The following is a 23062-nucleotide window of genomic DNA, read 5'->3' as shown; positions in this document are numbered from 1 at the left end:
TACTTTATTGCTGTGTCTCTTTCAGTAACTGTAATATGAAAATGCAATTATTGTGTGAGAAACCTGTAAGTAACTGACTTCATACAGGGTAACTCTTTAAAAGATCAGTATCATTCCATGGTTGGCTGCCAGTGAGGGTCTCAGAAGCTGGGAAGTCTTAGCCAAGGACTTGACAAGCAGATGGGATCAGTTGATCAGCCAAGGTCTCTTGGACTCAGGCTCCTCAAATGAAGTCCTTAATGAAAAACCAGTGAGAGAATTGAGAGGGATATTTCAGACAGATGGATTTATTTAGATTTTTTCTGGTTTTTCCCACCTCTTCATAAATCCTGTCTTTAAACGTTCATAGGCATGTTTAAAGAGGTTGTTTCCATGGCCAAGGCGCTTGTTACTTTTTTTCTGCATGTGCCTGAAATCTCTTCAGATCTTTGCCTCCCTGGAATTTGCTGGCTGTGTTGACTGATAGGAAGTCACATGCTCTAAAGCTGAAACCCGCACTCCAAACAACCTGTTGCACTGCCTTGGCATCAGAATCCTGCAAGAAGGAAATCCAGGGAACTGGCTGGTATAAATAGTGGTTCTGTGTCACTTAATGGCCATGTAAATATGGAATAAATAACGTTAAATATCTTCATGGAACAGATGTGATGGGAAGCATTAAAGAGAGACTAGAAATGAAAATTGTCGTGTTGACTGCAAGGAAATTGGCATGGGATGTTTATATCTAACATGGGAAGCAAACACTGAAAAGCCAAGACTCCACTTCAGCTTGTTGTCTTTGCCCTTAAACATTGATTTACTTTTTTTAAATAGAACCTCTTTTTGATAAGATGGGAAAAATAGATATATTTGGACTTAGTCATACTTGTGTCTTGCTTTAACTACCTTCACAAGTCTGTTCATTCACCATATGTTAGAAAGTGTTCAAACCTTTCAATGTGCTGCAGCTTTCAGTTGGGTGTGCCAAATAGAGCAAAAAAAATTGTAACTCATTTATTAGATATGCCTAACAGTAGTTTGTATTGAAGGAAGAATTCAGGGACTGTCAAGCTTGTCAGAATTTTAACCAAATGAGTTGAAATTATTAGAAATAATTCCTTCTGTGCTCAGTTCCCCAGGCAGTAACAATAGGAATTCTAATCAGATACTGAATCCAACTGTCTCCTGCTGTAACTCTATCCTTTCACTTCTCGTCGTAAGAGAAGATTGGTGAACTAGGCCATACTGGTTCCTTCATTGAAAAAAGTACTTGCCTTGTAAATGCCAAAAAAGGGAAGGAAATCTGCATTACAGTTCAGCTGGTTCATTTCACTCCTTTGTTGGGTTCATTTTTTGTGTGTGTGAGTGTGGTTGGTGGTTTGGGACAGTGGCACAGCCATGTCTTCATGTGACTTTATAGGACAGGAGTAAATACAGATGAATTAAACTGGAATAACTTGAAGTAATTTCAAAGCTCTTGACCTAACTAGTCATATCTTCCCAAACTATATTTGGTTAACATTGTTAATGTCTCTACTTAATATGTCAGCTTGGTTATGCTGCATGATGAGGGATATCAGCACTTTTTAATATCAATAATTATTTCAGCAAGATAATTACATGAAGAAATGTAGATGTCCTCTAAGGACCTCTGGTTTCTCCTATGCCCTCCCCAATCCTGATGGTTAAATTGGATGTGGGCTGCAGAACTTGTGGAGGCAGGATAAAAGCAAGTTCTGGTGGAAGTCATGGGCGCAGGGAGAAAAAAGGGATTTCTGTAGTTTGCCATAAACTGAATCTTAGGCAGGGTTGGATCTGCAGGTTCTGCTGTGATGGTGAGTTTCAGGCAGGAGCAGCTTTGTGGTGTCTTTGCTGTTTCCTGGCTTGGGAAGTGAAGGCGAGGGAAATGGTGGCTCAACCTTCATACACTGTTTCACTTAAGCTCTGGGGAGGCTGCAAGCAAAATGCACATGTCTGCAACATCTTTTTTTATTATTAGATATTTGAAATCTCAGTCCTTCTGGCAGCAATAATTTCTGCCATGTTGTGTTGTATTTTTTGTTTCTGATGTGGATTAGAGTCTACACCTCCTGTGCATCAGTCACCTAGCGCAGCATGGCTTGAGATAAGGAGCCTGGTGGCAAGTAAGATGAGTTGTGGGGCAAAGAAACCACATTTCTTTGGCTTTTTCAGACCTTGGAATTGTGTTTGGCGTTCAGACTGTGAAGAGAGGGATAGTCCTCTCCTAGGGTGTCCTTTCAGTGAACTGCTGCTCCTGATTGCTTTGATGATGGCACAGGAAAGCTCTGACTAAGCCAAGCTACATGTGGTGTTGCTTGATGAAAAAATTTGTTGTTGCATTCCTGCCATTTTTTTTTATTTTTTAATCTATCTGCTCAGCAGTAGATGCTGTATTGCTGTGAGAAGCCCATGCTCACGTCAGTGTTTCATTCATGCCAAAGGGAATTCTGAGCTGGACTGGAACAGAGTAGCTGTTTGTGTGTTCATCCTGTCCCTCCTCCACATGTCCTCCTTCCTTCTGCTGCCTCATCCTTCCGAGCAGAGCCCTTGCTTGCTGTTGTGAGGAGCAGCCGACCAGATCCACTTACAGAAGGGAAAGATTGCCTGCCAAATTTGTGTAAGAAAACATGTGGGCAGCTTAAAACTATTTCTGTGTGAAACCCAACTGGTGCTGTGCAGTTGAGGCCACTTGCTCGCTGTGTTTTATGCTCAGTGGCCGCAGTGAATGGTTGAATAAATTTGTGTGTCCTACGGGTGACTGTGGACCTGGTGCCTGCAAGGGCCATGGCAGGGGGTGTGCAGGAGTGATCAGAACTGACACTCTGAGAGGATTTGCTTTTCGCAGGAGCAAGGAGGAAGAAATGCTGCCTGGGTGTGCTTTCAGTGTGGTGTTTGAGGGCTTTTAATCCGCAGTGTTGTCTTGTGGGGGAGAAACACAGTTCTGGGGGGAGTGTGGGTTATACATTGTGGGCAAAGCAGGCAGACTGGAGTGGGAGGAGAACAGCTTTTCTTCTTGCAGTGCTGGGAGAGATGGATGTCTGCCACTGACATGTCTTTTCCTCCCAAGTAGATCTGGGTTTGCCTGAGCACAGGCAGGGAGGCAGTCTGCCGCCGTGGAGGGGACAGACAGGGCATGGGAGTGCCTTGGGTCACAATATTTTTTGCCACAGTTCATTTCCAGCACTGCATCAACCCACTGTGCTCCTACTGCAAAATGCCATTTTCTTATCCTGGGATTGGTATGTCATCCTTTCCGTGGCTAAAAACCAGTGGGTGTGTGTTTGCTTCTTGCTTGATGTTAACTTGATGTTGTACAGGGGTTGTTAAAGCTTTGAGACACCACAGAGTTGGGTGACAGCTCTTGTAGAGAAAGCTCTCCAGGTGATTTTTGGGCATGAGAAAATGTTCAAAGAGCTACTACAAAAATAAAATTTACTTGTCCATGAAGCAGTGAAGGTGTTTTTTCTTAGTTTTGCTGGTAACTGAATGACTTTGTGGTTGGGAAGAGGAATTCCCTGAACATCAGGTTGGTGTGCACCCCAGATCCAGTTTGAGTAGTAAATTGGTCCTGCACAGGTGGGTGCCACTGGGTGCTGGTGGTGCCTTTCTGCCAGTGCTGTAGGGAGGCTCATCCCAGGAGAAAACAGAGCTGTTACCTTGGAAGGTGTGGGGAGGGCAAGGGGTTCCTTAGAGCTTTTTAGGTTGCGGTGTTTGAGTCCATAGGAGAGGACATTAGGAATCAGAATAACTTCATCATACAAGATACCAGATCCTTTATTTCTGCTCCCGTTGTTTCTCTTGTCCTGTGATCTGACCAATCTGTTTATCTCAATATCTGTGTGTGGGGATGAAATGTGGACAAACATGGATTACTTACTTGCCTTCTGATACTGTTGAAGTGAAATAGTGTTGACTTGATAGCTTGTCTGCTGTCAGATTTCCATGGAATGGAGATCTGTCTTCTGTTTGGAAGCTTTGTGGTGTAAATGAACATGTGAGCTGTCCTCTCTTTTGACTATGAGTTTGACTTTAGGATCAGAATTGGGAAACAGACAGAAATAAGACATCTGACAACAGTTAGGAACCAGGAGTAAGCTCCTTATGGGAATTGTAGCTGCTGTACTTCTGCTGTAGTCACTTGTGGATGCAGGAGGAATGCAGCCAAGCTGACTAGGCTGGTTGCTGAAGGTCTGTGCTGGCTGAGAAATGCTTTCTGGCACATTCAGTGTAAAAATTTAGAGCATTTATTGTTGAAGACTGGAAAAGTCCATGGTTTTTCTCTTCTTAACCTTAAAAATGCAGCATGCTTTGTCAGGGAAAACTCTCCGTGCAGAGGCTTCCTTGTGGGAAATTGATTTTGGATGGCCATAGATGGTTCTGGTGGAGGGGTAGGAGAGGGGTCGTGCCTGTGACTGGCATGATGACCTGTAAATGCCTGTCCTCTTTTTGCTCTGGATCTGCATGGTTGCTAAGTTCAGCAGCTTGCTTGGCACGGGCTCTGGGGGAGCTGCTTTGATCCGAGGGCTGGCTGCACTGCAGGGAAGGATGGTGTGCTCAGGTGGGAGAGCGCTGCTCCTGCACGGACACGCTTCAGCTGGGCTGGTAGGAAATGTGGGCGAAGGCAAGGCCCCACGGCTCAGTCTGCCCAGAGCTTTGTTGCTGCTGGCTGTGTCCACTCGGGAGCTGGGATGTCGTGTTTCCATTGTTCAGCTGTGCTGAGCTCCAGGCCTTAGAAAAACAACTTGTTTCAGCTGGAAATGGATGGGTGTGCACAGTTCGGAGCTGAAACTTGGACACAGTGCATCAGGCCGGGCAAATGGAATGGGGGAAATATTCCAGAAGAAGTATTTGTGAGGAGTTGTTCCACCTTGAGTTGTGCAAAGCTGAACTCCCTTTTCAAAAGATGAGTGAAGGCTTGAGGTCTGGTGCAGCAAAGTCTGAGTGTGACATAGAAATGGCTGCTTATTGAGCTGTGAGAAGAGGGCTCAAGGTGCTTCTCCTTGAAGACTCTGCAGGCAAGTAACATGTGGAAAAGCCCCCTCAAGTTAATCAGTGATAAAGATAATAAATTATCACTGGGATTTGAACCTTGACTCTTGTAGAGATAAGGTTGAAACAATGCATTTGTGTTTTTAAAAGCTGAGGGTTTTGGGGTTTCTTTTAGGTCTTCACCTTTTCCTTAGGTGTCATTTTAAAGGAAGATGCTTCAGGGATCCAAGCCAGTCCCTGTCTATCTGTCAGTGTAACAAGGTGCTTCATGGCATGCTTAGGAGTGTCTTGTATTGAGAATTAGCCAAATCTATCCTTGGACAGTCAAGGCAAAAGGTGACTCCGGTGGAAAAGGAACGTGATTAACTGTTAGAGGAGGATTTTCTCTTTCTTGGGAGCTCACCTTCCTTAAACAAGGCTTAAGAGAATAATTAGTCCCTTGAAAGTAGGGCAGTGAGGAATAGGATGTAACGGTGCCCAGCAGGACTCCAGTCCTTTCTCAGCGGTGCACAGGTTGTCTGCAGATGCTGCTGCTGCTGCCAGTGAGCTGTGCCTCGGGTGGAGGGCTAAAATCTTCTGTTCAGAGCAGAGTCATGCTTCGTGTGCTTCCCAGGTTTTAATTACTGAATTGACCAAGTTGAAACAACTTCACGGAGCGCCTCCTGCAGAGCTGCATTGTCCTGTGCTGCTCGTGTTCTTTGCCTTGCTCAGTTCTTGCTGCTGACTCCGTCCGAGCTGGCTGTGTCACATTTAAGGATCTTTCCGAGTCTGGTGATGATCCTCAGGATGTGCTTGTCCAAGGAAATGTAGAGTCCTTGAGCTGTCCTTCAGGAAAACTCCAAAATGCTATTTCTGTAGCTTTTGTTCCTGAGCCTGTGGCACAGTCTGGGGGGTCAGAGGGAACGTAACCCCTCTAAGCTTTTCAGGGCTGTGGTGAGGCAGCTCTGGTTTGAGTGGCCCTGTAAGTCATTTGTTAAGTAGCTTAGGTGGTGCTTACCTCAGGTACTTGAGGGAGAGTCTTAGGGGGCTGCAGTTGTTCAGGTGTGACATTTGGGGGTTTTGGCAATGAGGGTGATTCTGGGAAGCTCAGTGGTACCATCTTCTTCATGGTTATGTGATCCCTGTATTGGTCTCTGCTAAAGAGGTGTGACAGTGAGGACAACTTGAGAGGCGACTTGCTCAGGGTGGCAAAAAATGCCTGCATAGGCTCAAGCTGTGCCTTTAGTACCCCTCAGCTGTTGGGTCTTTTGCAGGGAGTGGTTTCCATTTTGGTTCTGCAATGGCATGGGAAGAACCTTTATTCCAAGTGCTGCTGTTTGTCTGTGGCTCTGATGCAGACCAGCACATCGCCAGTGATACAATGGAGTTATGCATACACTGTCAAAGCTTTGCTTCTGAGGTCAGTTCTGTGAAAGCTGCTCCAAAAGAAGGGGTTTCTGTCAGAAGTTCAGGCTGAGGGAGGGCTGGGAGGAGAGTAAAGGTGCGAACTTGTGTTGAGGGCTGGATTGAAAATGTGGCAGCTTTATATTGTTGATGTAACAGTGTTGTCTGAAGCTCAGCTTTCAGAGGCAGGAGTGTGTGTTTCAGTGGCTTTTTTTATAGTGATGTTTATATCTTGTTATTCATGTCAGAGACTAAAATGTGTGTTTTTCCCCCACATAAATGTGAAATTTGGGCAGGGAAGTTAAAATGATAGTGAGACGAGGTGTTGCTATTTTTACACGGGCATGAATTTTTTCTCGCATGAACGGTTGCAGCTGAATACCAGTTAATGCATGAATTTGCTTCATGTGGAAGTATGCCAAGTGCTTGGAATGAGGGTTTGAAATGGAAAAAGAATATTATTCCTTGCAGTTTCACAACCTTCTCATAGCTCCAGCTTTCAGCGTGCCTGTCCCTGTGTTTTATTGCTGTGGATGCTGCTGGGAATGCAGCGTGCGGAGGAGAGGAGGGAATTTTCCTGTGAATACCTCAGCACCTGTCTCGTCATCAGAAGCACACTGCAGTCCTAATGCAGGTGTCCCTGCAGCAGAGACTCGGCTGGTGCCAGTCCTGGGCACTGTGTTATGCCATTTCAGCAGCAGGCTGCTCCTCTCACCTCCCTCTCCTCTCCCCCTTCCCGTTTTTGTGGCAGCAGCGAGAGAAATGCAGAGTACAGTCAAAGGAATAAAATGAAAGAAGACACTGTTGAGATGTTCCAGATCTGCCAGCCTTGGGATTTGTGCTGATGGAGGCCCTTTGGTTTGGGGAGGGTCAGTGCACGTTGAGAAGACAAGGGATGTGATTGTGTCCCCAGATCAGGGGGAGCATCCTCACCGTGCTGCCAGTCTGTGCTGCCAGTGCTGCTGTAGTGGCAGGGTAGGGCAAGTGAGAATCACACAGCTTGCTCCTCTTAGGAAATGCATCTGAGGAAAACACACAAAATCTGCAGAGCTGGAACGGAGTGGGCACTTGATCCTCTGCTGCACTTGGCTTCCGTGTCTGCTTTCCCTTGCAGTGACCAGCAGCTGATCTCTATCTAATAAAATGCTGTCTTGTGTAAGGAGCTAGAAAAGCATCACTTACACTTCAGGAATATGTCATCCAAATGGGATGGTGCTGAGGGTTTGGCCCATAGAAATGACAGGCACTGCCAGAGCCTTGGCTTCAGTAAAGCCTTGGATGGAATTTTTTCTATAATGCATTATTAATGTTGTGAAGATCTGCAAAGGGCCTTGAAACCTGTGTTTCTAAGTGGTGGTTTTACCTGAAAACATGTAGGTGAAAAGACAGAACCCTGTACTTGGCCTCAGTAGCTAGTTTGTGAAAGTCAAAATCCATTCTCACTGTTGTGTTTGGAGACACGTGTAAGTTCATTTCTCTGTCTTGATGTTTCAAATCTGAGTATTTTTTCCAGTAAGCTGTCCTGACACTGCGATGGGCTCACGTATTTTGAAAGCATCAGAGGTGATATTCTGAAGGCTGAAAGGTAGCAGGGTGTGGGAGAGCAAACATGAAGTTCTTGCTGTAGTATGGGATGTTGTATCTTGCAATTTGCAGAGGTTTTGAGTTGCCAATTTAAATAGTGTGTTTTGGATCCCAAAGTGAAAAATTGGTGCTCGAAATACTTGGCCCAGTTTGTCACATTTCAAATGATCCTTGCTTTGTTTTTATTCACTCCTGCCTCATGAATCCCTTGATGTGCATCAAATGGTTAGATATAAGGCATGAAAAAGCCCTAGCAGTGTCTTGCAGAGTGAACCTAGCCTGTTATTAGTCAGAGCTGGACTTTGTTCTTACTCTGGGAACGGGGGTTTATTTCCTCTGTGTGTTCTCCTTGCAAGGTAATAGTATAAACATTGCTGTTTCTGTGTGAAACAGACTTCAAGTGTAGTCCTGAAGTGAACAGTGGAAAATACGCTGTCAAGAAATGCTCAGTAATGTATGAAGTGTAGATAGATAGATAGATAAATTATTTTTCAGTGCAGTGTGAGAGGTGTGAGAGCTGAAATTGTCCCGGAGGGAGAGCTGAGATTATCTTGGACGGGAGTTGCTGGAGCACCAGGGAAAGCAGTGTGGGTGTAGGTCAGGCATGAGGAGTTCCTCCTGGAAATCAGGATTAAAATTGCTCACTGGAAGGGAGTCATTTTTAGCTGAGTAAGGAAAGAATCTGAAACTTCCTTGCTCTTCAAGCAGAGAAGTGGGGCTGAAATCAGCAGAGCAGGACTGAGTATGACCTGGTCATAGTTGTGGTTTTGCTCTGAAGGTGGCTTTGCAACACCAAACAGAGTTGACAATTCTTGCTAAATTTATTGTTGTTTTTAAAAACCTGCTACTCTCCGAAAGTTTTGGAGCTTGGAAAAATCAACTGTTAAGTGCTTGCTAGCTGGCAGTAAGTGCCTGACAAAGAACTGATCCTGAAGGAGTGGCAGGTAAGGTTTGTCTTAGCGGGTACAGTTTGCTGCCCACCGGCTGTTCCTTGTCCTTACAGTTCTCCTGAAGGGCTTTGCTCTGCTCCTCTTAGGATTTGTTTGGTACCCTCTGGGTGTCAAACACCAAAGACCCAAATGCCAAGGTAAGAATTTAGCAAGTTCTAAGTTTTTTCCTTGCCTAATAGAAGACAAAAGTCCTCACTCAGAAAAGCTGAGACATGAAGTATGTGGAAAATAGGGGCCAGCCCCAAAAATAAGCCAAAAGATTTTTTTCCTGAGAGGTGGAATTTTTTTGTATTTTAATACTTGTCTGAGCTGGTGTGGTTTATCCAAATGCAGTTTCAGGTGCTGCTGTTTTATGTTGTGGTGCTTAAAAACACTGAAGCTTAAAAAGTAAATCCTGTTAGGTTAATGAGCCTGCCTGGCTGTTTCCCAGCCGTGCAGAGCTGCTGTGCATGCACAGCCTGGCTGCCAGGCCTTCACTGCAGTGCTCTGCTGCCTCAGGAGCTGTGCACTGATGCTCTGAGCCTGGCAGCAGCCCCTGCATCTCACAGACGGCCAAAGGCAGCTTCCAGGGAGATGGCACCACGCGTTGGTCCCAAGGTGCCACTCAGGTGCTTCTGAGCAAGGCTTTGGGCTGCCTAGTGACCCTGAGTGCCCACTTGTGCCATTTGGGACGCTCCTTGCTGCTCTGCCTCCACATGGCACGTAACAGAGGTGATTTTAGCTTTTGTAGTTTAGACAGAGGTTTATAGTTTACACAGGATTTACCCAGCTTGCTCCCAGTCAGTCCTGGAAGGTGGGAGCACATCAGCACTGGGTGCACGCAGGATGGGCTGAAGGAGAAGGAGCAGGGAGTGGGGTCAGCAAAATGGACTCTTGGAATCAGTCAGGGAACCTGAGATGGGAAGGAGAACATTGCTTTTTACAGCCTTTTCTCAGTGCTTCCGGGTTGTTTTTACAGCAAAGATGTCATTTAGGAAAACTGTAACTCAGTGATACCCAAATGCTAGAGATGCTCTGTAAATGAGCAGAGCCATGTACTGATTCAGTGGATGAAAAATGGAGCTTGTGGCATTTGCAGTGAGGCTGGTGGGTGCTGGAAACCAAGTGTTTTCTGCCTTGTTCCTAAGGGATTGTTTGAGAGGTGGTTTCATTCTGGTAGAGCTCAGCTCATTTTAAAGCTCTCAGGTAATGGAACTGATGGCAGGTCCTTCTGCTGGGAGTAAGGCTGGAGTTGCTGTTGTTCAAACATGCAATGTTAATTTAGGCACTGTATACTCGTTTTGGGACTTTGCCTAGCTTGGTGCCTTAGTGGATGGTGTGGTTCTAGAGGGGCTGCTTGGTGTTGGGTACTGTGTTTCTTCCTCCTAGGAGGAGGTTGTTTGTAGGTGGGATGTACCTTCCCCTCTCCCTCCCTCCCTGGCCTGGTGCAAAATCAGTAAGATGCTAATCCATGTTTAGCCTTAAAAGCAGCAAATTTGAAATCAGTAGATAACCCGAAGCTTTTCTTCAAGTCCTTAATGCTAGAGAGTTGTTAATTGTTTGTTTGGAGTTTTTGTGTGTGTGTCATTACCTGGGGTTTTGTTGTGTCTTCTTACTGTGAGGGGCCCTCTGAGAGGAAGTTGATTCTTTGAGCTTAATGTACATCTGTGGGAAATGATGTGGAGGCTTGGGTCCACAGTGGGATCTGTGCTGGTGGCAGTTGTGTGTGTGGGTGCTTGATGGACAGAGGTGGATGAAGTCAGAGTTAGGATCAAGAGCTGAATTCTGTCTCTGTTTGGTTCAGCACTATGTGGTGGCAGAGCCACACCAGCTAGGGCAACTCAGGTGTGCTTTGTCTTCCTGTCCTAACCTGGCATTTCTTCAAATGCATGTGCAGAATTTGGTGCTTGTTAGTCAGAACAAACTTACTGGCACCTTGCAGGGCTGTCTTCAGGGTGTGCAGACATGAGTCCTGTTTAAGAGCAGCCAGAACCTGGGAGTTTTGTTCTCCTGGCACCTTTTTGATAGTAGAAGTATCAAATATTACTAAAAATTGAGCAAAGTGAAGCTAGGCCAGGACAGAACATGATATTCTTAGTGCAGGATGAGAGGGTAGGAGAAATCTTGTGAAAGGGCTGATGCTGGGGCCCTGAACAATTGAGTTATGTCAGAGTATTGTTGGATTGGAGCAGTGGTGATGGAGCATGCAGATGAAATATTCTGATATGTAAGGTGGAGCATTTGTATGCTATTCTACTTTTTTTAGTCAAGGGAAATAAAATACGTCTGAAGCCCTTTAAAGGAAATGTCTGTTTACTTGACCTGGTACATGGAAATGCTTTGTCTTCATTTGCAGCTTCTGTGGGGAAGGCAGGGTTTTCTGAGAAGCAGAAGTAGAGTTTTCCCTTCTACCAAAATAGGGTTTTGTTCCTCGCTTTGGTACACCATGTCTTTATCACTGTCCCTGTACGGTACTTGGTGTTGTGTAGAAAAACTGAAAAGACAAGGCTGTAATGAAACCCTGTAGGTAAATAACAGTTTTGAAACTGCAGAGGAGATGAGAAGTTCTGAAGCTTCAGGCTGAAGGTGGATCTCTTCTACCTTGCAACAGAAAAGATTTTTACTCTGTATTTAATATTAAAAAATAGTGTCAAGTGTTTTCCCAATTAGTTAATTTCTTGTTCTGTTCTGAAATGTTTTCAGTGACAGCACATAGTATAAACATTCCCCAAATTTTATTGTGAGGATGTTTTCTGCTGGTCCCTCACGGTGCTGTGTTTGTGGGTGGATTTCTGCTTCTCCCTTTTCTCCTTGGGTTGTTTATTTAATCACACCATGCACATATTCTTAGCTGGAAGGAAGATGGGAGGATTTTTGCATTTGAAACTTGAACTGCGTGAAAGACCTAATTTTGGGGAGAGATGTGTGGGGGAGAGTAGTTTTCCTATTTTGACTTTCTTCTTAGCAAATATTTCATAGTGTTAGGAGGAACCACGACCAGCTGTTCATTATTTCACTTGGAGGAGATTTTTTTCAGTCAGTGTGAGCAGTTGGGATTTTGCATGTGTTGTGTGAGCCAGGAATCCTTGCAGAGCTCTGGAGTTTGCCTTTCCAGGGGTGGGGGTTCCGCTGGCCCACCTCAGCAGGAACACACAGGGCAAGGCCATGGATGAACCCCAGCAGGCCTGAAATAGCAGTGTGGGTGCAGAGAGCGTGCTGGGCAGAGGACCCTGGCAAGGCAGGCTTCCTGAGCACCGGGGGGCAAACTTGGAGCTGCCTTCACCAGTCTGCCCAAGTGCAGAGAGCAGCCCGTGTGAGTGTGGCTGCAGAAAACACTGCTGAGCAGCAGATGGGCAGTGCTGCTGGGCTGGCCTGCGCTTGGCACCAGAGCCGCCTTGGTCTGGAGCTGGAAGTCCTCCCGTTCAGCTTGATGTTCTCAGGTGTGCAGGAGGAGGGGAGAGTGGCTGCAAAAGAGCAGAGGCAGCGTTAGAGGTGCCCTTGAGATGCGTGCTTGGGTATTGCCAAGAGCTGGCCAGAGGCTTTGTTTCTCAGTGGTGGTGTTAAAGGGGGAAAATGAGGAAAATGGGGAAGCAGTGCTCAGCCTCCTTCCTTAGCAAACAGGGCATTTGGGTTGAAGCTGAATGTGTCCCACAAGTGTGCAGTGGGAGACAGAAGGCAAAAGTGATGTGAGCTCCCCGCTTGTGACAAGAGAATGGATGGGGGAGGCTGGAGGGACCTTCCAGGAGTCCTTAGATGACCTGCTTGCTCTTCTGGTTTGTCTGCCCACATGGATGGGTCCTTGGGGAATTTATCTGCAGGAATCTGAACTTGTGATGCTCATGGGACTGCTTTGAAATTTTGGAGACACAAATGAAGCTTAAGAATAAAACAATTTTCTGTTTCAGCGAGGTATATTCCATGTGGAAACAGATGCAGACAGTGGCTGCTTTTATCCAGAGGTGACTGCAGTTTTTAATTGTTGTAGGGGTGGCACATGTGATTTCTCTGTTGGGGAGACTGGCATTTAAATTGATTCTGATTTTTTTTGTATTGGGATTGAGATTAGGGTTTTGAAGCTGGGACTTTTGGAAGCTGTTGAGCTTTGTAGGGGGAGGTTTAACTTGGTCTTTTTAATTTGATAATTGTTTGTGTGACTAGTTCACAGGCTGTGGAGTGAGCTCATGGAACTCTGAGAGAAGTGTCTTCTGTGCACTACTTGTCCTCTAGCAGGCAGGATAACACAAATGATTATTAGGGCTTTCTTCTCTAAAGCACTCATCTTGTTCCAAATTTCTACCTGTTTCACAGCAAAAACAGATGGACAGCACAGAAAAGTAGGGTCTTCAGAAGAATTCAGACAGCTCAGCATCTGTTTTCTAAAAAAGGCAGATAAACAGTTGCATATTTTATAGATCAAGTTCGAGAAAATGTTTTCTTGAGAAAGATGCTGTGACATAAAGTAATTTTACAGTGGCATTGATAATTATGTGGAAGGCGTTGCTTGTCCGTGTGGTTCTTTTCTTTGGATGTTGGATTAGGGGACATCAGACCCAAAGTGAGATACCTGAAGCCAACAAAGTACTTAAAAATAAAATGCTTAAATAATAATTTCAGCTGTAGGTTTTTTCTGGTTTCAGTCTATTTTGGTCAGTTATATCATTCTTAATCCAGGTCTGTTACTTTTCAGGTGGAATCATTTATCTTGGATCAGGATGATCTCGAAAACCCTATGTTGGAAACAGCTTCTAAATTGCTGCTGTCAAGTACTGCTGATGGTGCTGACCTGAGAACAGTAGATCCTGAAACCCAGGCGAGATTAGAAGCTTTGCTGGAAGCTGCGGGTAAGTGCTCGTGTCCCGTCCGGGTTTAACCCCAAAGCCCTGACAGGAGTCCCTGCTGGAAGGGCTTGCGTAAGGCTAATCCATGGGAGCAGGATACAGCTGTGAGATGCACGGCAGGGTGGGCTTTGCCAGGGGAGTCACTGAAGAGAAACAAGTTCATTTTAGAGTATTCCTAGGTCTGGAAAATCAGAATTTTACGTGAAGATGTTTCCAATCAGATTTCTCCAATGCCGGCATTTTAAAAGCCTGAGTCAAAATTGACGCCTGACTTTGGCGTGTGCCACTCTGTCAAACCCTGAATGGCTCAATAGGTTTTATTTTGTAAAAAAGCTTTCATAGTTGCTTATATTACGTAGTTTGAGTAGCCGAAAGCTGAGTGCTCCCGTGGCTGGGAGGGTTTCAGTCAGGTGCAGCTGCGAGCAGTTGAAGCCATGGTTGTGGATGGTGCTCGGAGCGTTGGTGCCGAGCTGTCGGAGGCTCACCCGGACCTTGTTGCTCTCTCCCTGCCGCGCGCTGCCCCGGCTGGCTGGGCACGGCAGGCATAGGGAAGCTGTCCACGGCGGACGGGAAGGCGTTTGCGGACCCCGAGGTGCTGCGCAGGCTGACCTCGTCCGTCAGCTGCGCCTTGGATGAAGCGGCCGCCGCGCTGACCCGGATGAGAGCCGAGAGCACGGCCAGCGCAGGACAGACGGACAAGTAAGGCAGCCCGGGCCTGGAGCCTCTCAGCCCTTTGCTCCCTCCAGAAGCGGTTTTTCTTGTTCTAGCGTGTGCGCTGAGGGCATGATGAAACTCTTACTCAAGTGCAGTTGGTGCCAAGTTATCACCTTTGCTTCTCCTGCTTAAATATTTGTGGACTGGCAGGTCTTGCAGTAGGGAGTGAAGCAATTCATGCTGCTCAGAATTACGGGGTGAAACTGCAAGGAGTTTATCGTGACCAGCTGTAGAAACATTTCTAGACTCTTCAATGGTATGGGCCTTAGAACTGTTCCAGAGGGTTGTAAATTCCCACGTGGGTCATTCAGTGACAGCATGAAACAAGATTTCAGATGAAAAAAATCTTTTAGGGAATTTCAGAGTGCCTTTTTAATTGAGGAAGGGAAACAGCCTTTAGGGATTGGAGCTCCACAGTAGTCAGTGTCACCTCAGCCAGGGAGTTGCTGCTCTTGTGCTGGACTTGGTGGCTTCCCATGTGCAATTTTTTCCACTGGGGTATTCAGGAGGGAAAGAAGAAGGATGTTTCCTTCCAGACTGCCATAAGGCTTCAGTGCAGTGGAAGCATTGTTAGTAGGGACAACCAAGGGTGCTGTGCTAGTCATAAGTTTGTTCTTTCTATACAGAATAACTCCAAAGGAAGATTTCTTGCTGTAGGAACAGCTGGAAGAGCAGTATAATTTTGCATTATGTCTGCTTCTGTTCTGTCTGCATCCCGTCTTCTCCTCTGCACCTCTTTCTTGGGAGTGGTGGTAGTTGCCAAAGTTGTTATAAAAACAGAGGTGCTTGGGAATTAAAAAGAAAGGTCAACATGTAGTGAAGAGACACATTTCAGAACTGATTCTCCATGTATTAAAATTATGTCTGGTTACGAGAACCTGGTATTTTCAGCACAGGACAGAAGGGTTAAGTTTCCTACAGGAGAACACTGATGTTGGTGATTTGTTTTAGTTTAATTTATAGTTACAGTGCTGAACAAATAAAGTTTTCTCAAGATTGGCAGGTGATTTCCATGTCCTCTGGTCCTGGGATATCCTGCATCTATATCTCTTGTAAACTTCTGTTAAAAATTCATAGCAGGAGTGGATATGGACACAACTTAATTTTCAGCCAAGTTAGCTGGGAAACCTCAAGTGTAAAGCTGTCACTTCTTTAATTAGCAGTTGGCACGTTTTTAGCTGGTGTTTCCTTTTTTGCTGATGTGTCCTCATGGCACACTGGAGCTGAGGCAGAGTCCCTTTCCAGTCTGAATGCTCTCCCCTTGTTAGCCGCAGCCTGGCCGAGGCCTGCTCCGAAGGAGACGTCAATGCCGTGCGGAAGCTGCTCATTGAAGGCCGCAGCGTGAACGAGCACACAGAGGAAGGGGAAAGCCTCCTTTGCTTGGCCTGCTCAGCAGGCTATTATGAGCTTGCACAGGTTGGTTTCCGTACCGTTTGTGTGTTGTACACAAAGAGATGTTAAATCGATTATTAGCATTTTGTGCACCCGGAAGAGGGTGTTAAGGTAGTGAGAAATGGCAGGCGAGTCTCACACATACACTAATGTTGCTGATACATTCTGGGTGCCTGCTTTGTGGCAGGATTGCTCACCCAGCACTGGGGTGAAGGTGGGGGTCGGTAGTGCAGGGGCAGGGCAGGGTTTGTCCCTCGGTGTTGCTGATCGGTGTCTCTTGGCAGGTTCTCCTGGCAATGCATGCCAATGTGGAGGACCGGGGCATCAAGGGAGACATCACACCTCTGATGGCTGCTGCCAACGGCGGGCACGTCAAAATTGTCAAGCTGCTGCTAGCTCACGGTGCTGATGTGAACGCACAGTCATCCACAGGTAAAGGGATGCAGAGCTGCCATTTGCTCTGTGCAGGCAACTTGGTGTGGAAGTTCGGGAGCCATGGCTCTCAGCCCAGCTAGGCAGAGTGCTTCCTTGTGGTTTTGCCATTTAAATTCCCTTTCCTAAGTGGAACTCTGAAGTATTGTTGGATGCAGATCAAGTATTGTGGAGACATAGAAAGGTGGATAAGGTCAGTTAGTAACTTGAAGGAGTTTGAGTACCTAGGATTTGTTGTCACATTTTAAACACAGTTTGGTAAATTTGTGTGTACGCAGAAAAGTTATTTGGTGGCAGGTCAGGAAACCCAAGGGGAAAAGTGAGAAGAGGGCCTCCCCTTCCACTGTTCCCGTGGTAATTTGCTAGTGATTTGTGTTGAAGTGACCACAGTGGGAAATCCTGTAAGTTTTTGTAACCTGGAAGTGGAGAGCTGGTGTGTAGTCAGCAGTACCTGATGAGTGGAGAGCTGACCCTGAGTGAGGGGGAGAGGGGGATACCAGAAGATGCCTTATTTGTTTTTTAATTTATTTTTTCAGTGAAGCAGTTTTCTCAGTGATAATATGGCCTTGACCTGTAACATTTTTCAAGGTGTCTTTCACAGAGGCAGATTCTTTGGCTGTTGTGTGCAGATCCATGTTTTTGTATTTTTTCCACCGAAGTTTTTTTCCTCTCCTTGTAAAGACTGGGAACATTTTGGAACCAGTCCCTTGCAGGTGTTTAAGACCTGATTTAGAAGCAGCAGTTAATTCTACTCTGGGTTTTGAGCTTTCATTTGACAGCATTACGTGCTTCTGCTGATTAACATGACTGTGGTTGGGGGTTTTGTGACTGGGCTAGAAATGGGAGGAGCGGGGCACAGTGCAGGCACAAGGAGGTCAGACACTCGGTCTGTCAGCACCAGGCTGCTTGGTGCCGCTGCTGATTCCCCCCCGTAGCTGTTCATCTGTAGCGTGAAAAGCCCTGTGCCATCAGGTACCCAGCTAGAAGGGGTGGAATGGAGCACCAGGTGAAGTTGTGGGTGAGGAATGCCATCAGGCTGTTCCCAAGCCCTGTTCTCTCTGGCCCAAGGCAACACAGCCCTGACGTACGCCTGCGCCGGGGGCTACGTGGACGTGGTGAAGGTGCTGCTGGAGTCGGGCGCCAGCATCGAGGAGCACAACGAGAACGGGCACACGCCGCTGATGGAGGCGGGCAGCGCCGGGCACGTGGAGGTGGCCAGGGTGCTGCTGGAGAACGGGGCGGGCATCAACACGCACTCCAACGAGTTCAAGGAGAGCGCCCTGACGCTGGCCTGCTACAAAGGTACCCTACCGGCTGGGCACAGGGGTCAGGGCCAGCCAGGAGTCCTTCAGCCTTGCTGCCCATGGCAGGGGAACTGAAAGGTGTGAGCACACCCTGTGCTGCTCTTGTCCTGGCTGTGGTACCACTCAGGGCCAGCGTGGATTCCTTCAGCCTTGCTGCCCATGGCAGGGGAACTGAAGGGTGTGAGCACACCCTGTGCTGCTCTTGTCCTGCCTGTGATACCACTCAGGGCCAGCCAGGAGTCCTTCAGCCTTGCTGCCCATGGCCAGGGAACTGAAAGGTGTGAGCACACCCTGTGCTGCTCTTGTCCTGCCTGTGGTACCACACAGCACGACTGTGCTATGTGCAAGATCATCTGTGTGCAGAGTCTGAGTATCAAGATATAAAACTTTGGTCTTAGGTATGATTATTTAGAGGATGCTCTGTTAAACAAATGAAGAGACATGAAGAGCTAATGTGAATGAAGAGCTAATGTGTTATATTACAGAAAAAGTAAGCTAAACTTTCTGTATTAGAGCTGTTCTATGCCAGGTACCTCTGCTTAAATACAGCAAATACTTCATTTTAAAGGACTGGCACTGGCAAATCATGGAAGGTTTAGGGCCTTGCCTTTTAGGTGTCCGTGCTGAGGCCTTTTCCTCCCTTAAAGCATTAGGCAGAAAAATTGCAGCACCCCAGAAAGGGATGAAGATGTTTAATTAAGACGCAAAATCTGTTCCTACAGCCCAGCAGCTGCTGTTTTAGTCACTTGGGACTTGTTTTATTAGGCCCTTGCCATCATGGAGTACTTGATTTTGGTAACAGAGGTTCTTGTGTGGCACCTGTGTAGAAGTTGGTCTTAGTCTTTCATGTATGTTTTTTACCAGCCACACTGATAAGCTGCTGTGCACGTAGATGGCAGAGATACAAGCACACCTTTCCAGAGTGGACTCTTTATGTTGTATCACAGACATCCATGACCTTCATTATGTGCTTTAGAGCACTATGAGTGTTGAAATGCACTTTCTCAAGCAGTTTCCTTCTGTTAACTATTTTTCCCCACAGGCCATCTGGAAATGGTGAGGTTTCTGCTGGAAGCTGGTGCAGACCAGGAGCACAAGACAGATGAGATGCACACTGCTCTCATGGAGGCGTGCATGGTAAGAGACGTAAGGCTCGAGCAGTGAGGTCTGTGGGCTCTCTTTCCTTGCTGAAGATGGAGAAAGTGGTTCCTTTGAGTTTCCTTCTGGCACAGAATCTAACTGTAATGTTTTGGTTCTCTTGTCTGCTTCATGGGAAGTTAACTTTATTGTTAAACTGAGGATTATTTTCTTAAATTTTCTTTTTATCCTTCTCTCCAAGTAGATTCCTCATGTGTTGGGATTTTCATGGCATTATTAGACTTGTGTAATGTCACACTGTGAACCCGTGGCTGTAGAGGAGGGCAGTGAATCCCTGTTCAGTCTGCCCTTCCCTGAAACAACTGCAATGGTTCTAAACCGGCCAGTTGTGTCTGCTGAAAGGAGTTAATGGTTTCAGATGGGGGAATGATTAACAGAAACCATTACACTTCTTGAAAGTTGTTCCAAAGAAAGTCACGTAGGTAAACAGAACTCGAGCTGTCCTTTATCTCACCCTGGAATCTTACTAGAGCAGCCACATGAATATCCTTGGCCATGGTCTTGCAGCCAGTTCCTGGGAGTTGATGATAAAATGGCCTTGTTTAATGTTGCAGTTGCCTTCTCATCAGGATGTTTTTTGTGGTGAAGCTATGGATCAAGCCTTCCTTTCCTTGTCATTCTCTTCTGCCCTTTTAACTCTTCTAATAGACTAAAAAAATTCCATCAGACCCACAGAGGATGTTAAGACCTAATTTTTGTTAAAAATTACTGAGCAGTAGGAAAAAAATTCTTCTCCCTTATTCCTGCAGGAAGCTGTTCCTAGGGAGGCAGTTCCACACTGGTGCTCAGAACTGGCAGATAGTTCACTCTCATACCTCAGCTCTGCTGAGAGAAGGAGCAGCTTTCTCTAGCAGTATTTAAAAGCCTTGCAGTGTGAAATGAAGCAGAGCAAAGACTTCCATCTCAGCATGTTCTTTGTGCAGAAACAGTTACTGCTCTTCAGTGGCACAAGAAAACTTCCTTCTCTGGAACAGCTTTGAGCTTGAATGTGTGCTCACAGAATTGTCTGTCTGTGGCATTGCCAGTGCAGGTTTAAACCCTTCTGCAGCCTTGTGGGTTCAGGAAGACTTGTGCCTGAGAGTTTTTTCAGACAGCAGTTAATACTGATTTAATGCACAGCAGGTGTTGGACAGTGGCACTGCCTTGTGGGAGCAAAAAGCAGGGTGATCTAGTTGGTGTTTCCTCTCGCTGAAGGACTGCTGCCCACAGAGCTTCAGCTTTAAAATACAAAGCTCATCCAAAGCCCAAGTTCTGGGCTGCTTGGCCCACATAGGAAGCTTTGAAGCACCCTGGGTGCTGTGTCGTGCCATCCTCAGCCTGGAGCAGGGGTGAGCAGGTAGCTGTCTTGCCAGAGCCTGATGGATGAGGCACTGTCTCTGCATTTCCCTGAGGAAAGATTCTTTATGGAGGCTTGGAGTTTTTCCCTAAAATAGTTCTGTCATTTCATGTAAAAGGTGAATATGTCCTAGTTAATGTCCTAGATATTTTTCCGAGAGGAAGCCGTGCTTTGCTCCCTGGATATCAGAATAAGGTATGAAACCCTTGAGAAAATGAAGCGGAAAAATGTCAGATGCAGTTTGGTGTTTTGTCTGGAAAAGAGCTTTTTGGAGTTGTGGTTTCCAGCTTGGCAAGGATGGCTGTGGATGAGATTTGCTGCCTCTTAGGAACTGATCTGAAGTCAAGGTGTACTTACCTCATTCAGAGACAGCCTTGGGAATGCCTTGTGTTCCTGGTGAGGGGCTGTTTATTTGCTGCAGCCCTCCAGTGTTTTGTTTGTCAGGTTTTGGTTCCTCCAGGTTGGAATGGTGTCCATCTCCTCATGGAGAAAACCAGCTTGGAGACTTCTTGCTGTTGTTGGAGCGCAGTGACCCAGCCAGGCACTGCTTCTGTCTGAACAAAGCAGTGTGGAATGGCAATTGGACGTGTCACTGTCAGGCCTCCAGTGTAAACATGGAGCTGAAAAGCCACTTCAAATAGTTCCTGACTTTATGGAATACTGAAAATGAGACGGAGATCCTGTGTTGAAGTATTTTGCAAGGAAGAAAGCAAATTGAAGAGCTGCCTTTTGGTAGAAGGGGTTTGATCACAGTGGAGCATGATCACAGTGTCTGGAAAACACTGCCAAGGGAAAGCTGTTGCTCGGGTGGGTGGCTCCTGGGATGTGTAAGGAACCCCTGACAAGTGGTCTCATTTTGGCTTTTCACTTGGAAGGAGAAAGTAAGTGTTGACTGTGCTGTTAAATTGAGCAGCGAAATAGTTTTGCAGGGGCCAGAGGAAAGCCCAGGTCAGTGTGCATAGCTGCTTCGGAAGGAAGGGAGGAAGCAAAAGAATCTCACTGTTGTTCTTGTGGAGGAGACAAGCTTCTGAAATAGTCGTGAGCTCCCTCTTGACTTTCTGGGCTTTATTTTGGAGTTCCCCCCTGCCCCAGGGAAGCTGATCCCAAGCACCTGAACTGGAGTCTGACACAAAGTTGTCCAGCTTGTTGCTTACACCATTGACAGAGAGGTCTGATATGAGGTTCATAGCACATATTTAGTAAAATGTGCTCAGCATTTCTACAGGTGTGTGTTCAGTAGGAGACCTTATGCTTTATCCAAATACTTAGGGAAAAGAGTCAGAAAAACTGTTCATTGTATTTTTGGACTCATTTTACTCCCTCGTGGCTTTTTGTGTATTTTGAGGGAATTTGAGTGTGTGGCAAAACCACGGAGAAAAGCAGTTTTTCCATTTGGTCAGCCTTCTGATGTTATTTTGTTTTTGCTTTTGCAGGATGGTCACGTGGAAGTGGCAAGGTTACTCCTGGACAGCGGAGCTCAGGTGAACATGCCTGCCGACTCCTTCGAGTCCCCTCTGACCCTGGCAGCCTGCGGTGGGCACGTGGAGCTGGCAGCTCTGCTGATTGAACGTGGAGCTAACTTGGAAGAGGTCAATGATGAGGGATACACGCCGCTGATGGAGGCAGCTCGGGAGGGCCACGAGGAGATGGTGGCACTGTTACTTGGGCAAGGTAACTGCTGCTCAGCAGGCTGGGGAACAAGCTCTGGGCTGCTTTGATTTTTGCTTTCTTTGGTTATAAGATGTGCATGTGGAGGTGGTGTGTGTGCTGATGCTGCCCTCTGTAACCGCTGTTCTGTGGTGTTTGCAGGAGCAAACATCAACGCTCAGACAGAGGAGACGCAGGAAACCGCGCTGACCCTGGCTTGCTGCGGAGGGTTTCTGGAGGTGGCCGATTTCCTCATTAAAGCTGGAGCTGACATAGAGCTCGGCTGTTCCACACCTTTGATGGAGGCTGCTCAAGAGGGGCATTTGGAGCTGGTCAAATATTTATTAGCTGCGGGTATGGAGTCCTTTTGTTAAAGCTTTTGTAAATGCTTAATCTAAAGAGAAAAATGCTTTGTCCGATAGTCATTACATTTTCTTTAGTTGCTTCTTGAACTTGACTGTGAAGGTCTTTGAAGCCCAAAGTAATTTACTGGTTGGACTCTAAATTAGCTTTTGAAGATTGAGTTGATGTAAACTTGTTTGGAGCTAACTTGCAGTTTGTTTTTATTCCTCTTATAGTACAGTCAGGTTATCAGTTTAATAGATGCTGGACTGGAAGGGGGAAGCTTCATTTGCTGTTTGATCCTGTAAGGATTGTGGAGGCTTGTATGTTTTCTGTAATGCCCATCATAAAGCTTCCAGTGTTTTGTCCTTGCTGTTTCAGGGGCTAATGTGCATGCCACAACAGCAACAGGTGACACGGCACTGACGTACGCCTGTGAGAATGGCCACACTGATGTAGCAGACGTCTTACTTCAGGCAGGTGCAGATCTGGTAAGTCATTTACCTTCCTTAAAAATGTTAGTAGGATATTAAATTATCAGCATCTGATATTCTTCCTGTTTCTGTGTTCATTGGTGAAAATTTACACATTCTTTAATGTATTTTGGGCTGTTAGATTCCCCCAAAGTACAGAGGTCAGTTACGGTCTTCTGGTGATTGATGTCTAAAGCATTTCCAAGCCATTCAAGGTTGCCTGGACAGGAAAAGAGGGAATTTGATTCTTTTGATGTGGTACTCAGCTTCAAATTGTTGGGTTGATTCTGGGTTAGTCCTTGTACCTGCAAATCTGTTCTATTCCTTATGCATCAGATAGTTGACAGTCTGTTTGGTGTGCTGTAATGGAATTAAGATGATGGAGGTAAACTGGTTTTTCCTTTTCAGTACACCAGTGTGTTATCAAAAAGTGATGTTAGGCATGTCAGAAGATGTCCTGCTTAACTAAAATCCCCCTCATGTGCCTTGAATGCTTTTTGTCCAGGAGTCCCACCTGTGCAGAGACAGGTGGTGAATGGTT

The 23062-nt window shown here is 46.2% G+C and overlaps 1 protein-coding gene across 8 annotated transcripts in view; it reads left to right on the top strand.

The window, feature by feature from the left end:
* Window positions 1-23062, top strand: part of ANKRD17 (ankyrin repeat domain 17) — a 67421-nt gene that overhangs the window by 19758 nt on the left and 24601 nt on the right. For all 8 annotated transcript variants that reach the window (XM_074542109.1, XM_074542108.1, XM_074542115.1 and 5 more), the window contains exons 2-10: window positions 13573-13726; window positions 14266-14422; window positions 15706-15853; window positions 16114-16261; window positions 17330-17563; window positions 18608-18702; window positions 21493-21730; window positions 21869-22060; window positions 22430-22539. In XM_074542109.1, coding sequence (XP_074398210.1) covers window positions 13573-13726; window positions 14266-14422; window positions 15706-15853; window positions 16114-16261; window positions 17330-17563; window positions 18608-18702; window positions 21493-21730; window positions 21869-22060; window positions 22430-22539 — 1476 coding nt within the window. The remainder of the gene's footprint in view (window positions 1-13572; window positions 13727-14265; window positions 14423-15705; window positions 15854-16113; window positions 16262-17329; window positions 17564-18607; window positions 18703-21492; window positions 21731-21868; window positions 22061-22429; window positions 22540-23062) is intronic.

This window comes from Zonotrichia albicollis, chromosome 5 (genome assembly GCF_047830755.1).
Source record: "Zonotrichia albicollis isolate bZonAlb1 chromosome 5, bZonAlb1.hap1, whole genome shotgun sequence".
Taxonomy (NCBI): Eukaryota; Metazoa; Chordata; class Aves; order Passeriformes; family Passerellidae; genus Zonotrichia; species Zonotrichia albicollis.
This window is presented reverse-complemented; position numbering and strand designations above follow the sequence as displayed.